This window comes from Gadus macrocephalus, chromosome 14 (assembly GCF_031168955.1).
Source record: "Gadus macrocephalus chromosome 14, ASM3116895v1".
Taxonomy (NCBI): domain Eukaryota; kingdom Metazoa; phylum Chordata; class Actinopteri; order Gadiformes; family Gadidae; genus Gadus; species Gadus macrocephalus.
The window spans coordinates 1,046,638-1,061,573 of record NC_082395.1 but is presented as its reverse complement, the minus strand read 5'-3'; the positions used below and the strand labels follow the sequence as shown (position 1 = coordinate 1,061,573).

Below are 14,936 nucleotides of genomic sequence, written 5' to 3'. Positions count from 1 at the left end.
TTATAACTCTATATAACCCTATATATACAATTATTACTCCATCTAACCATTATAACTATATATGCTATTATAACTAAATCTGTGTAACTATATACGCTATTATGACTATTAAGAACTATTATAAATCTATATATTATATTTCAACTCTATCTATATGCTATACGATGTATAGGCGTGTGTTGGTGTTTCTACATACAGGTATGTCCATACGTTGTTGTTAGGTTAAAGCCTGCATAATTTAATCGAATAGGCCTACCATGGGCTTAATATTGTATTGATAGTTCTCTCAAAGTTACCTTTGCCAAAATATAACCATAGACCTGTTGCCAAAACTATTCTGGGTGGTGTTTGCATCCACGGTGGATGTAATAGTAACCAAAGTCAGGTTATATAAAGCTACACGGTACAGGAACTTCTCTTTAGAAGTCTCTAGTTCTATCTATCTATAGAGAGACCCTGTGTGTTTGTGTGTTTGTGTGTGTGTGTGTGTGTGTGTGTGTGTGTGTGTGTGTGCGTGTGTGTTTGTGTGCGCTACCCCTCAAAATAACCAGTTGATGGCTAACCTTGAACCCTCTGATAACACAGAGAGGCACGTTCTACCACATGTGTTGACATGCAATGTTCATATAGTCTTCTAATTGTTCTCCTGCAAGCAGATCCTGGAAAGAGTTTATAAAACATCCGGATGCATACGACCATTAGAGTTTAAAACAGGGCTTTATTTAGGAGGACATAGTGTTTATTAACGTGTTACCATACAAAACGTTTGACTCTGAAGTCCACGAGTGCTGCCTGCAGTCTTATCAGTCAAATATTATTATTTGAATATACTTTGACAAGAATAGATAGGATGCTCTATTTTCAGACATATTACAGAAAATACAAATACAAATTATTGTCATCTAAAAAATAATAATTCGACAGTCACAGTATTTATTAACTTTAATAATACATTATTAACAATAACACAGATTACATCATCTATTCAGATGTAGGCATCTAGCATTGAAACAGTCAAGAACTGTGCAAAGTCAGCCCACCATAATGTAAATAGTGTAAACATGTAATCCTCCAACATCCATGTTTAGTGAAGTGTGAGTGACACCTGTCATCGAGGAACAGTCAACGTCATCACTTCGATAGTTTACTGTCCGGTTGAAGGCCTCGTTTAAAACTGATGTATATGATCAGATATAATAATCAGATAATGTACAGTTCATCCCTGATGAGACACCTCCTCTCCTCGAACTCCTCGTTCTTCTCCTGCTCCACAGAGCTCCTCTAGAACTTGAGGTACTGTTTCTTCTCCCGCTATCCCATTTCCTCTGGAACTTGAGGTACTCGTTCTTCTCCTGCTCCACAGACCTCCTCTAGAACTTGAGGTACTCGTTCTTCAGGCGGCTGAGCCGGGTTCCGTGGCTGCGGATGATGAGGGACAGTAGCTCGTGTTTGTCCTTCAGGCCCAGGGAGAGGTCCAGGGTGTCTTTCAGGACGTCCCGGGTGTGGACCACCATGCCCAGGAAGTCGTCGTGGATGCGGTGCTCCGCCTTCAGCTCGTTCTCCTGGCTCTGCTTGAACTTCACCTCCAGCTCCAGCAGAGACTTCTCCGAGTTGGTGAAGGCTTCGTTGATCTGCGCGGTTTCCCTCCTCAGGTACTTCCCGTAGCTGTCCTCGCCGTCCAGATCGTAGGAGATGCTCTTCCCGATGCCCTCCAGGACCCGGGCGGAGTCCTCGATCTGCCGCTTGATGATGGTGAAGTCGTCCCGGATCACCGAGTCGTGGTCCTCGTCCAGACCACACTTCCGCTCGTCGGTCATCTTGAAGAGCATCTGGCACTTCTCCGGGTCGTCGTTCTCCTCGTAGTCCCCGTCCGGGACGAAGTAGTGGTGGAAGGTCCCGTTGGACATCTCGGGGTGCAGCGGCCCGCGGTACGACGCCCGGCCGGCCGAGAGCATAAGGGCGCACAGGACCAGGAGGAGAACCGCCATGGAGCCTCTGAACCCAACACCGAACACCGAGTCCTGGGTTTAACGGAGTCCACAACCGAGAGACTACTGGACCTTCTGAACTTAACCCAGCGGAGAAAACCAAACCATGTCGGAGAAGCTTCAGCGTCCTGGTGAGCTTGTGGTTCACAGGGTGTAGAACTAGGAGAACTAGTCCTCGTTGAGGTTGAACCAGCCCCGACCCAAAGCCCGTTACTACTGATTGTGCGTAAAGCCACGACCGAGTTCGAAGTAGAGCTCAGCGCTGAACCTCCAACACAACATCTGGTCTGTGCAGAGCTGGTTTGTAGAGAGCTGTTTGGGTTCGACCCCCTGGATCAGGTTACAGTCTCCGTCACTGAGGACTCCCCCAGCTCAGAGGAACCACGGAGAGGGTCCGAGGAGTTAGGAGCGATCTTGTGTCAAATAGCATTACAATGTGGAACAGGCCTCTTTGTGTTAATGCATTAATGCATCGGCCTACATTGTTTTATACAATGCATTACATTATCATATCAACTTGCAATCACTCGGCTTGAAATGAGCGACTAGACTATTTTTCTGTGTTGTTTTCATCCAGTCACGTGAAACACATTCCTCACTATAGAACACATTTCCCCATAAGCCTATAAAATATCATAGCATTTATCTTTATGCTTTTTGTTGATTGTTTTCTGAATATTCCTATATCTACTCATTTTACTATTTATCATTGGCCTGCATTGACATTCTTTCAGTAAATAAGATCATTGTTTCTGACAATTAGGAAAATGACATATAGCCAGAGGAATCCATCCAAGAAATACTTGAAACAGTGGTAAGTAGTGTAGCAGTAGATAAGTAAGTGTGTGTGTGTGTGTGTGTGTGTGTGTGTGTGTGTGTGTGTGTGTGTGTGTGTGTGTGTGTGTGTGTGTGTGTGTGTGTGTGTGTGTGTGTGTGTGTGTGTGTGTGTGTGTGTGTGTGTGTGTGTGTGTGTTTGCGCTACGCTACACCTCAAAAAAAAAAAAAAAAAAACCTGAAGGAACATGAACATCAGACTGGACGGACCACAGAACCATCTCAATCTCCCATTTCCTCTATTCAGGATGATAATATTTTGGTGTTGTTCGAAAGTTATGAATAAGTGTTTGAACCTCGGTGAGTCGTGTGGATGCAGTGCTGAGCAATAACCATGGAATCACTGGTCCTTGATACATGGAAACGTATGGCTGGGCTGATTCTGGGGGAATAGGAGGTGGTTTGCTGCCTCGACGTCGCATGAACGGGGGGGGGGGGGAACTCACTTCAGCAGGATTTATTAATCTGAAGGACAAGGCTGCTCTGTCATTACTGCAGTACAGCGGTAATAAAGCTCTGCTCTCTTTCTGCTGGAACATATAAGATGGAGCCATTGAAATGTGCTTTCGAGCGCCATAATGTTAGATAAGTTCAGTCTTTAGTTGCCAAACTTTATGAAAACTTTAAGGACATGTTGTTTTCTCTTCTTTTAATATATATTTTTAAAACAATAAACTTAACCATAGATAACAATACGCGTTTAACTATGACAAATCTGAAGTGGAAAATAAGTGTCGTTCAGAGCCAATGTTGCCATAACCCAAACTGTGCTGTTTGAACCTGAGTGTAGAACAACACTTCTCCTGATTGGCTACATGGGGAGTTAAACCACTCTAAAAAAAAAAACTGCAGGCAGTTTTTTTTTCAGGTGCGGGTGGATGTTTTACATTATATTCCTATGATACAGGGTGTTTTTGTAAAAACATCCTGGGTGCTTTTAAAAACACCGCTGCCAGCGGGTTTTTTTCACTGCTCTGGGTGGTTTTCAAGTTGGGATAAATTCAACTCGCCAAGAAAAAGCACCCGACGTCAGGCAGTTTTTTGACAGCTGACCAATGAACGAGAACCTACGTCACTAGGAAAAACGTTGGAAATTCAAGAATGGCGACCCAAACCAAGAAGTCTTTCCCGACGGAGCAACTTGTTGTTCTTGTTAGTGAACATGTTGAGTTATATGACATGACCAACAAGTTATACCACAACATATATCACAAGGAGAGTATCTGGAGGACGATCGGTGGGATTTTGGGACATTATCAAACCGTAGCTCCTGAATACAACTATGAAACGCCCCGTACTGCTGCCGTCCCCGGTTTATGTCATGCACCCACAAACGGGAAGGTTCATCGTTATCCTCGTCGTTGTCATCTAACGCCAAAACAAGGGCTAATTTTCTCATCCTCGACATTGTAACTGACACTGTAGCGTAGTCAAACCACTTTGATACGGTAACCGATTGGCAACGTTGGCTCTAGAACATTCTGCTCTAGAATGAACTTGACAAAACCACCCTGTCAGTTTTTTAGTTGGTAAAAAACCGCCCGGGTCAGGTGTTTTTTAATATAAAAAAACTGCCTGTGTGAACACGCCCTAAAATTCTAATAAACTGAACCTCATCATTAACCTCCTGTCATCTTTCAAATCACAAAAGATGTTTGGATTCACATCAAAACCCAATTACCAGCATGGCATAATCAGCATAATCATGGTGATTAATCTAAAATGAATCATCTAATGCAAATGTTTGATATCAAAGTTCCCTGGTAGAGTGCTGGGGTGTTGGGTTATAGAAACACCACTGTTTGCTGGGTTTCAGAGAACCCCTTTACAAAGTGGACCATTCTAGAGATAATCTCCACATTTTAAGGGAGAGGTTTTGAAAAGCTTGGTAGAAGTTAAGTTAATCCTGTGTCAGTACATTTGAGAAATCAGTGGTTTAAAACTTCATAGTGCTCCCAATACAAACTTCATAATACGGCCAAGTAATGACATCAGAAGGACTGCCCCAGTTATTACTACAAAAACACAGCTGCAAACAGCTCTAATTGTGAAACTCTTTAAAGAATGCTCCAAGATACGATAATGGCTTCTATTCTTCTCGGCCCCTGTCTGGTCTGGGTTACCGATGCCCTCACAGCAGATGAAGTCAATTGTTCAGTATTTTTATTTGGGGATGTTTTTTTAACGGCGCTAGGAAAAAAGATTGGCTTGGGATTGCTATGGGGTAATGAGCCGTGAAAAGAAAGGAGTTGAACGAGCGGGTTTCTGCTCTTCATAGAAGCAGGAAAGAGAGTTCCCTGAGCAGTCCTCTGAAGGCAACAGTGGAGCAATTAAGTATGGAAAGCCAACAAGACCATAATTCACTACACTTTCCTCATGGCCTTCATGAATGCTGTTATGATGCCAGCTGCTTTATATATTTAATTGTATACAGGGGTTAGGGTTAGGGTTAAGCTTTATTGAGCCTTTTTTAAGCTTCCTTAACTGTGCATATGCCTATGCATTATTTCTTATAGTTGGCGAAAAAGATAAAAAATCATTAAAAAATATTGATTTATTCTTTTATTAGAATTGTGCAAATTCCTTTGCTGTTGGCTGTGTTTAACTCATGCCTTGCTCGTGGCAACCGGCTGGTTAAGTGCTCATGGTTTTGAAAACATTACATTTAAATGATATGTGAATCACTGGCCTTCTGTGTTTGCTTGGTCAATCGATTCACAACTCCCACAGCAACCTGTGTAAACCCTCTCGTAAACTGTTTATGACGGTGGAATAAAGGGTTTGAGGATGCAGGATGGAGGGAAATGCTGTCAGGTTTCTCCATTTGTCAACAATGTTTGATCAGAGATCTAAAAGGTAATTGTATCAAGTTCTCCCTTTCAGCATGGATAGATCCTATGTGATCTATACTTAGATTCAGCCAGTGGCCAGGGCCCCCCTTTACTTTCACCTTGTTCCTGTCTGATACCTCCTGACTCGTTTAACTTGTTTGCCGCTCCATGGACCTTTCAGAGGTTGAAGGTATGCCAAGGTGACGTAAACCTGGAGACTTTGCCCCTCCACTTGGATACTTTCATTCATTTCCTCTCACATCACTCTCACCATAAAAAATCTAGAATTAGTCTTCGACAGATCGGCCAAAACATGGATTGACCCTCGGAATAAAACAACTCTCCAGCCGAGTGTGAATAGCTCAGCATCTTGTCTGAGATGGGTTCCCCAGTGCTTCATTAGGTCAGGCTTCAGCTGAACGACCAACGCCTAAGACACTGGAGAGCCTCTAGGCCTGTGGGATACTAAAGATGCTTGGAATACCTCTCCCTTCACCCTTCATACCCTCCTCAGTGTGCCTGAGGACAAGCATAAAGGTATACCCCCCCCCGCCCACTAATGGATCCCAGAGCTGCTGAGTACTGAAGGGGCAGTTCTGGATCAGAACCAGGTAGTGATGAAGGATCCAGTACATCCCACCAACCATGGTTCAGGAGGATGAAGAGATGCTTCTTCTTGGCTGTAACAGAGAAGTACCACGGGTTCCACTGTAACAGTGTGTGCCGCGACAGCTCTCTGAGCATACCAACAGAACGCCCTAAAGGCTGACAGCCAGCTCGCTCTTTGGGTTTTAACGAGCATCGAACCGGTAATACACAACACAAGAAGCCTGGAAAAATGGGCGAACAACTTAATCATACGTTGATGCATGAAAGGATTTAACGTTGTTTGGTGTGGAAACGTAAACATATGTTGTTATATATGAGAGGTAACACGTCTGTGACTCTTAAAGGAGCCTCCCTGTTGGATCAGAGGGTGGTCATTCCTCTGTGTTGCCCAACCTCTGTATCGTCAATCACTGGAGGAGGAATTCTTGCTCATCTGGTTTACGCCTGACATATTAAGGCGTTTCTCTCTCACTCTCTCTCTAATGCATGTATCCAGTGTCCCAAAGTGACCATTCAAAATCCTTTCTCGTGGCATCAACAGCTCTACGGATCCATTCACTACGGTAAGATGGATGTGTTAACGAGCTTTTAGATTCACATTTACCTTAATACATTGTAATTGTGTGTTAGTGTTTATTGTAACATTGTTAACGAAGTTTATATTTTTAATGACAGTTCTGTGACCATGCCGGTGACCAAACAGCCAAGCGCCTTCGCCCCGTCTGACTTCCAGACCGGGCTCTACTCCATCTGTGACGACTGCAGCACATGTACGGATCACTGCACCGTATTGATTTGTGATGTGGGAGACTCAAGGTGGTGGAGTTATCTGAGTTGATCCTTCGACACTTGTGTTGCAGTCTGCTACGGCCTGTGCTGCTTCCCCTGCCTGGCGTGCTCCATCGCTAAAGACATGGACGAGTGCTGCCTGTGCGGCTGCTATCCTGCCCTCAGAGGCGTCTACCGGACCAAGTACAACATCCGGGTGGGTCCCAGTAGAGCGCCTGTTAGAGTCCGTCTGTTGGGGTGACGGGCGCATACATTGACACACACACTTACCATCTGATCCATGGGGTCACTGCTCTAACCCACTGTGTATCTCCAGGGATCCCTTTGTAAGGACTACATTGCGTATGTCTTCTGTGGAGCCTGTGCTATCTGCCAGCTGAAGAGAGACATCGACACAAGGAAAGACCAGGGAGTCTTCTGATTGCACTGGCGTAAGTATTACAACAAGGCGACACACACACACACACACACACACACACACACACACACACACACACACACACACACACACACACACACACACACACACCTGCAATCAAAATCAAGTTCTACGTTAAAAGTAATATGTTCTTATTCATGTTTTAATGTGTTCTCGATGCTGTTCAGATTGGGGACCTCAGCTTCAATATTCACCACATGAAGAAGAGAAGGCTTCATAATTATGTCAAGTAATTCAAAATGTATTTAGTTATTCTAATCGACTGGTTTTAAGTTTTTAAAGGGGTGGCATCACGCCACCAGGTGTGAGTGTGATCAGCCATTACAATCCATACGTCTTGTCCTGTGCCTTATGACATCACAAGGGGGCGTGTCCCCATAGATGTACGCTGGATAGATCAGTTACCAGCCTACCCAGTTGACTGTGGCAAATGTTGCTGATCCATCCATCATACATCTAGGTGATCAATCCAACTTTTGATGTCACTAAAACACAGGAAAAGGCTGGGTTCCAAAGGGCTTGTAAAGGCTGATCACAGCCACTCCCGGTGACGTGATGTCAGCCCTTTGAGGACGGGTGAGAGGGAACTGCACGCTCACCACTTTCCTGATGCTTTTACCCTGCTACCTGATAGTACTTTTATACTGTTTACGTTTAAAATATTAGTTCAACTGTGCTCATATTGTTACAAACACAGTTCACTGAATTAAGTATAAATGCAACATTAATAAATCTACCTGTTCAAGCATGACATGTTGATGAGTAGTTTGTTCTTGGCAATTCATTCTTTGACTCGGCGGTCGATACCTCAGTTAAAACAATGAGCAGGTTAATTGATGGTTAATTAAGACGGACTGGTTTAACATACTGATTGATGACTGTCAGCCAGTGACTCACACTGGGATTAAAAAGTGATTTTAAATTTTAGATTTTAGAGAACAATTGTTGACGGGGGGGGACGGGGGGTAGAGAACAATTGTTGAAAATGGTAGGTCTTAGCTCGTTTCCCCTCAGCCATGCCAACGTTTAGGAGTGTGTAACTACTGTTGACGGCTTTCAACTGCTGTTGACAGCGCATGCGCTACCGCGCGTATATGTCCCGCGCAAATTTTATTTTATTAAAAAAAAAAAAAAAAAAAAAAAAAGATTATTATTTTTTTTTTTTTTTCTTCACCTCTCGCGGTCGACTTGGGATCTGTCGGCAGTCTACTGGTAGACCGCGATCGACTGGTTGGGCACCCCTGGTCTACGGTATGAAGGCCAGCTCTCTCTCTCTCTCTCTCTCTCTCTCTCTCTCTCTCTCTCTCTCTCTCTCTCTCTCTCTCTCTCTCTCTCTCTCTCTCTCTCTCTCTCTCTCTCTCTCTCTCTCTCTGATGAAGAGGTGGGTGAGTAGAGAGGGCCTGTCTCTGGTGGCAGAGAGGAGACAGTGACAAAACTGTTGAAGAACTGGTTCAATTGGTATCGACTTCTTAGTCAGAATGTCAACAAAGGTCCCCATTGCGTCCCATGTAGAGGCGCCTATCTTTAGACTCACATAACCTGGACACAGGGGACATTATAGAGACCACAAATGTAGAAGAAAGAGTTTATTACACCGGTTTACTTTGGAGATTTGAAAATCCAAGAAGACAGCAGAGGAAAGTGTTTCTTTGTACTTCAAACCAAACCCCAGGGGACATTCCAGGTAGCTAGTTTCACCCAGAGCCAGGCCATGGTCCCCAGGGAAGTGCTCCTGCCTCCTATCGTTTCAAGTGTCACAGGTTTGGACTGTGACTTTGTATATCTCTGACACATGGCTTATCTTGGAAGCAAATAACCAACAGAACACAGAGTGACGTGCAGAGGGTGGCTGCATGTGTCCATTGTCATATACGGTAGTTAATGTGCTTGCGCATATACTAGGGGTTATACGGGAGGTTAGTATTAGAGATGTGAGTGAGACACACGGCAGTTAATAAACCTGAGTTGAGCATCCGAACAAGTAGCCTATCTATCGCATTACTTTACATCCATGGGACCAGGTTAGGGTTAGGCTGATAGCTGCTCAGCTAAAGCCTAACCCTAACCTGGTCACAGAGTTAGGTTAGGCTACTATACTATTACTACTACTATTACTATACTACTACTACCACTACTTCTACTACTACTATTGGAATGCTACCATCATGACCTGTATTAATATTACTATACATTATGTTATATGAGTTATATATGACGATAATAAGAGTAGACAGGTTTATGTGATGAAGGGTGAACATGACCTCCTAATGATGGGTTAAACTGCGGGCTGTAGAGAGATACACCGCGGTCAACGATAAATGGTCTCACTCTGCATAGTGTCATGGGTTATGGAACACACACACACACACACACACACACACACACACACACACACACACACACACACACACACACACACACACACACACACACACACACACACACACACACACACACACACACACAGAATGTGTGAGTAATAGGACCAAAACAAGGCGCTTCCATTCTGGATCCACTGATGAATGTTCAGGCGGTTCCATTCCCAGGCTGTGAATCAGCTGGACAGGCTGTGAGGGGGAATGGATGGGAACCATCCAGAGAGTCGGTCACACCGGCAGGGTAAGACTGGGAGAGACTCACACTAATCTATGTTCCCTCTTGGCACAACAACAGTCAAAGCAGCAAAATGTAATTGAATTGTAGGCTCCCCTACGGTGTCTGAGTGCCTTTAACACCACTGTTATGTGTCAACACGGACTCGTGTCTGCAGTAGTTTCACCGTTCTACACTCACCAGAAGATAGTTGAACCCGTACCTTGAGTGTTAAAATCCCAGCCGGAGTTCCACTGTTCACCTGGGAGTCCCTCTCAGTCTGATGTGGGGACGCTCCTGGTGGTCTAGCATCACCTACCAGGGCTAGCATCACCTACCAGGGCTAGCATCACTGGCCAGGGCTAACATCACCTACCAGGGCTAGCATCACCTGCCAGGGCTAGCATCACCTACCAGGGCTAGCATCACCTACCAGGGCTAGCATCACCTACCAGGGCTAGCATCACCTACCACATCACCTTCCAGGGCTAGCATCACCTACCAGGGCTAGCATCACCTACCAGGGCTAGCATCACCTACCACATCACCTTCCAGGTCCAGCCAATAACAGCTGGCAATCCACCAGGTTAGGTCTCAACAACATGCAACTGCGAAAGGCTTTATTTTGTGCTATTTAATTATACATCCTGCTTCAAAACTTCTAGAATACATTACAAGATAAACATACAAAGTTTTTCTTAGCTTCTTGACCAGTACTTGTTTACTCACACCTTTGCTTCGTCCGAAACTGAAAACCGGGAGCTAGCTTCTTGTAGCTCATAGCTCCAGTCGGGGAAGTGGGATGTTGTGCCATAAAGCGTTTTTATACCCCCCCCCAAATCTTCCATGAGATGACATATTTTCATGTTGGTATAGAATACATCACATAATGCATTAGACTTGCAGAGTGGCTCTTCTAGGTGAAAAGACTAGACTCATAAATATCAGGAGAGGCCCAAATCAATCAGGAACAGACAGACTCCTCAGCCCTGAATCGTTTTGCCCTTGACTCGGAAAACTCATCTTTTCCAAGCATGAAATACCAGATTAATAGACAGAGCGAGAGAGACGCAGGCTGGAGGGGGGGTATAGAGAGTACGTAGCAAACAGAAAGAGAGAAGAGCCACTGAGGGCAGGTCGGGCGGACTCCGCAGGACCCCTTCCCTCCTCTGACGGAGCATATGTTGTGCGCAGCAGGGAGCAGCGGCGTGTAATTACCCAGAGCACTTAGCAGGAGGTAAAGGTCACGGGGGGGGGGGGGGGGGGGGGCTATATGGCTGCACCCCCAGCGTCTTTCAACCCCGGGAGCTGGGGCGAGCGGGGGGGGACGGGACGAAACAGATGCTTTGTGGGAAAGCTACAACCAAACACTGGGATGTTGTTTACAACAACAGAAGGGACGTCCAAACAAATAATGCAACGTGTGCTTTGGGCCGGCCGTTCACTCTCTCGTGTGCGCTGTCGTGTTCTGCTTTGTGTTGCCGTGTTTAACGCAGCAGACCACCGATGTGGAGCCGGCGTTGAATGAGGACCTCACCATGCTTAGTGTCAGCAAGGCAGCGAGGGACGCAGTCTGGGCCGTCAGTCAGGGTACGGAGGAGCCTTCCCTCCCTCTGAAGGGGCGCTGCGCTAACACAAGCTCAGACGGGCTGGTGGCTAACGCTAGAGATGAAGACATCAACACGGCTCTGCTTTAGGGCCCTGTGTCAGCCCCCCAGGAAACATCTGTATCCCAGACACATCTGTCTTCAGGGATACATTGGTATAGAGAGAGGCATCTGTACACAGGGACACATCTGTCTGCAGGGACACATCTGTCTGCAGGGACACATCTGTCTGCAGGGACAGATCTGTCTGCAGGGACACATCTGTACACAGGGACACATCTGTCTGCAGGGTCACATCTGTTTGCAGGGACACATCTGTATAGAGGGACACATCTGTCTGCAGGGACACATCTGTATAGAGGGACACATGTGTATGCAGGGTCCTTGTTAAATCCACCCGGCGGCGTTGCAGAGCTGCTCCCAGAGGCGCCGGTTGCGGGCCGCTTATTATAGCCGTGTTTGCACATGCTTTCCATGCGCTGTAAGCAGTCCATGTGGTGGTTGGCCCGAGGGCTGAGACAGTGCGGTAATGCCCGGACTCGCCCCCGCTATATGAATGGTGGCAGGGGCTGTGTTTACGTTCTGCCCCGGGGGCCGGCCACACCGTCTGTCCACCAGCGGCTCCCTGAAGGGGCGCTCTGTACCTGAAGGAGACGGACGCTCTCCCTCCTCCCCAGAGACCCACGTCCACACGGCGCTTTGAGGACAGTCGGAACTCTGTCTTCAGAAATGAACCGCTATTAGTGTCAGCTTAAGCAGAGTATGGTTGAATTATCTCTGTGATGGTAACTTTTATGCACTGTTTTACTCTTGGCCGTGTGTTATCTGTGGGTTTGGTTGTCACGGTTCCCAGACTTGAGGCCAGGATTTTCCTTTCTCATGGCCGGATCCAAAGTGGTGGATTTACAGAAGGATTGTGAAACAATACATCCATCTATTATAACGGCTGATTACTCTGAGAGCCGGCCGTTCTAAAACCAGTTTAGCTCATATGGATGCTCTTGGATGTCCACACTCCAATATATGTTTCCCACGTTCACAATGTGATGGTGACGGTTTGATGCTGAAGACCTAAACATGAGTTGACCAGATGTAGGCCATACATCACTTTAACTATTACGTGGAAAAACAAACACTGAACAATCCGTGAGTGTTGGGAATCATCTGCAGATTCACAAGCATGATCAGCAGCATCATTACCCTAACTCTAAGCTCATAAACTCTGCAATGTTTTATGTTGTCATCTTAGCCTCCTAATATCCATAACATAACAACCTCGGCATTTGCCATTGCGTGTTTCCTGAGGACAACAAGTCAACCAAGAGCACTTTACTCCACGCTTTCCATTTTGTCACCGTCATCAATCATTAATGAGTGCCTAAACGCCACCAGCCACGAGCCAGACTCACAGATGTGATGGCATCACACTACCACTCTGAGACGCATGAGCATTGATGTGAGACTTATAAAAGGTTTATGAACGAGTGACATCAGCGAACTGGACCCGGTCCTGTATCAGGGAGATCGTAACTGAGGTTGTTGGTTTGAACCTCTGCCACGAACTGCTTTAACCGCAGCTGTCCTGTGCTGGCGTGAGTTCACTGTAAAGAATGTGGAGATTGACCAAGAACAACACGAGCTGTCATGACGCCACAAACATCTCAAGCATTCGGATCATTCCTCTCTCAAAGAATTGCCTTAGTGGTTTGTGAGACTGGTAGGACTGCAGGTGAAGTGACGTCAGAAAAATTATCCTCTAATATAAGGAAAAGACAACCTACCAATGGCCGCCCTGGGCAAAACGTCTAAAACACCTCCTCCAGACATGCCTTAAGACTCAGAGAGCACGCTCCAACAGGCCTCTGGCACTTCGCTAACACCGCGTCGGGGAGGGGCCTCAGAGCTCTTGTTCTGTTTGTGTCTAATTGATGAAGTTTCACTCACAGCTCGCAGGCAGTCCTCACCTGCTGGTCTGTTTCCTGACAGATTGGATACGGCGCTCTCACGAGAAGAGGGGCGACGGAACTAGGTCACTGTATCCCTCTGTGTCGCTCCTGGGCCTGTGTGTTCCTGTCTGTGATGTCAACCTGACGTGTTATTATTCCACTTATAAATGTTTGGATTCTTCTGTCCAGATTTTTCTTTTCCCGCAGAGATACGACTCTGGTGCTGAGTGCTGTTGTGAGGAGGATCAGCGGATGGAAAGTGATGTCATCGCTGTGGAAGGCTCTCTCCCACCTCTCTCTCTCTCTCACCCACCTCTCTCTCTCTCTCTCTACCCCACCTCTCTCGCTCTCTCTCCCCCACCTCTCTCTCTGTCTCTCTCTCACCCCACCTCTCTCTCTGTCTCTCTCTCACCCCACCTCTCTCTCTCTCCCCCCCTCTCTCTGTCTCCCTCTCCCACATCTCTAATTGTCTCTCTCACCCACCTCTCTCTCTCTCTGTCCCTCTCTCGCCCCACCTCTCTCTCTCTCTCCCCCCTCTCTCTCTCTCTCTCTCTCTCTCTCTCTCTCTCTACCCCACCTCTCTCTCTCTCTCTCTCTGTCTCTCTCGCCCCACCTCTCTCTCTCTCTCTGTCTCTCGCCCCACCTCTCTCTCTCTCTCTCTCTCTCTCCCCTGTCTCTCTGTCTCCCTCTCTGCCCACCTCTCTCTGTCTCCCTCTCCCTCTCCCACCTCTCTCTCTCCCCCCCCCCCCTCTCTCTCTCTCTCCCCTGTCTCTCTGTCTCCCTCTCTCCCCCCCTCTCTCTGTCTCCCTCTCCCCCCCCTCTCTCTCTCTCCCCTGTCTCTCTGTCTCCCTCTCTGCCCACCTCTCTTGTTCTGTGAATGTCTATCCCATTTATTTATTAACACTCTCTGTGTTTCTATGTCCACAGTAAATAGAATACTGCGGTACTAAAACCCTTTACCTAACCTAGTAGCAGTGACCTCTAGAGGTCATGCAGCCACACATCGCCCGTGTAAACTATAGTATATAACAGTATTTATCTCCGGTGTAAACTATAGTATATAACAGTATATATCTCCGGTGTAAACTATAGTATATAACAGTATATATCTCTGTTGTATACTATAGTATATAACATTATATGTCTCCGGTATAAACTATAGTATATAAGAGTATATATCTCCAGTATAAACTATAGTATATAAGAGTATATATCTCCAGTATAAACTATAGTATATAAGAGTATAATTCTCCAGTATAAACTATAGTATATAAGAGTATATATCTCCGGTATAAACTATA

General features: G+C 46.0%; 2 protein-coding genes across 3 annotated transcripts; one reads left to right on the top strand and one right to left on the bottom strand.

Annotated features, from left to right (window-relative positions):
- Window positions 1-698: 698 nt before the first annotated feature.
- fibinb (fin bud initiation factor b) lies at window positions 699-2,358 on the bottom strand. Its single transcript, XM_060071306.1, has 2 exons — window positions 1,338-2,358; window positions 699-1,293 (listed from the first exon to the last, which is right to left on the bottom strand). The coding sequence occupies exon 1, from the start codon at window positions 1,986-1,988 to the stop codon at window positions 1,371-1,373; it is 618 nt and encodes a 205-aa protein (XP_059927289.1). The 5' UTR covers window positions 1,989-2,358; the 3' UTR covers window positions 699-1,293; window positions 1,338-1,370.
- A 4,410-nt stretch (window positions 2,359-6,768) lies between these two features.
- On the top strand, window positions 6,769-8,241 carry LOC132471934 (placenta-specific gene 8 protein-like). 2 transcript variants are annotated; one of them, XM_060071322.1, is made up of 5 exons: window positions 6,769-6,825; window positions 6,938-7,032; window positions 7,123-7,247; window positions 7,368-7,482; window positions 7,672-8,241. In XM_060071322.1, the coding sequence occupies exons 2-4, from the start codon at window positions 6,948-6,950 to the stop codon at window positions 7,470-7,472; spliced, it is 315 nt and encodes a 104-aa protein (XP_059927305.1). In that variant the 5' UTR covers window positions 6,769-6,825; window positions 6,938-6,947; the 3' UTR covers window positions 7,473-7,482; window positions 7,672-8,241. The 2 variants fall into 2 exon arrangements, with proteins under 2 accessions (XP_059927305.1, XP_059927304.1); XM_060071321.1 differs by having other exon boundaries at window positions 7,658-8,241.
- Window positions 8,242-14,936: the final 6,695 nt, after the last annotated feature.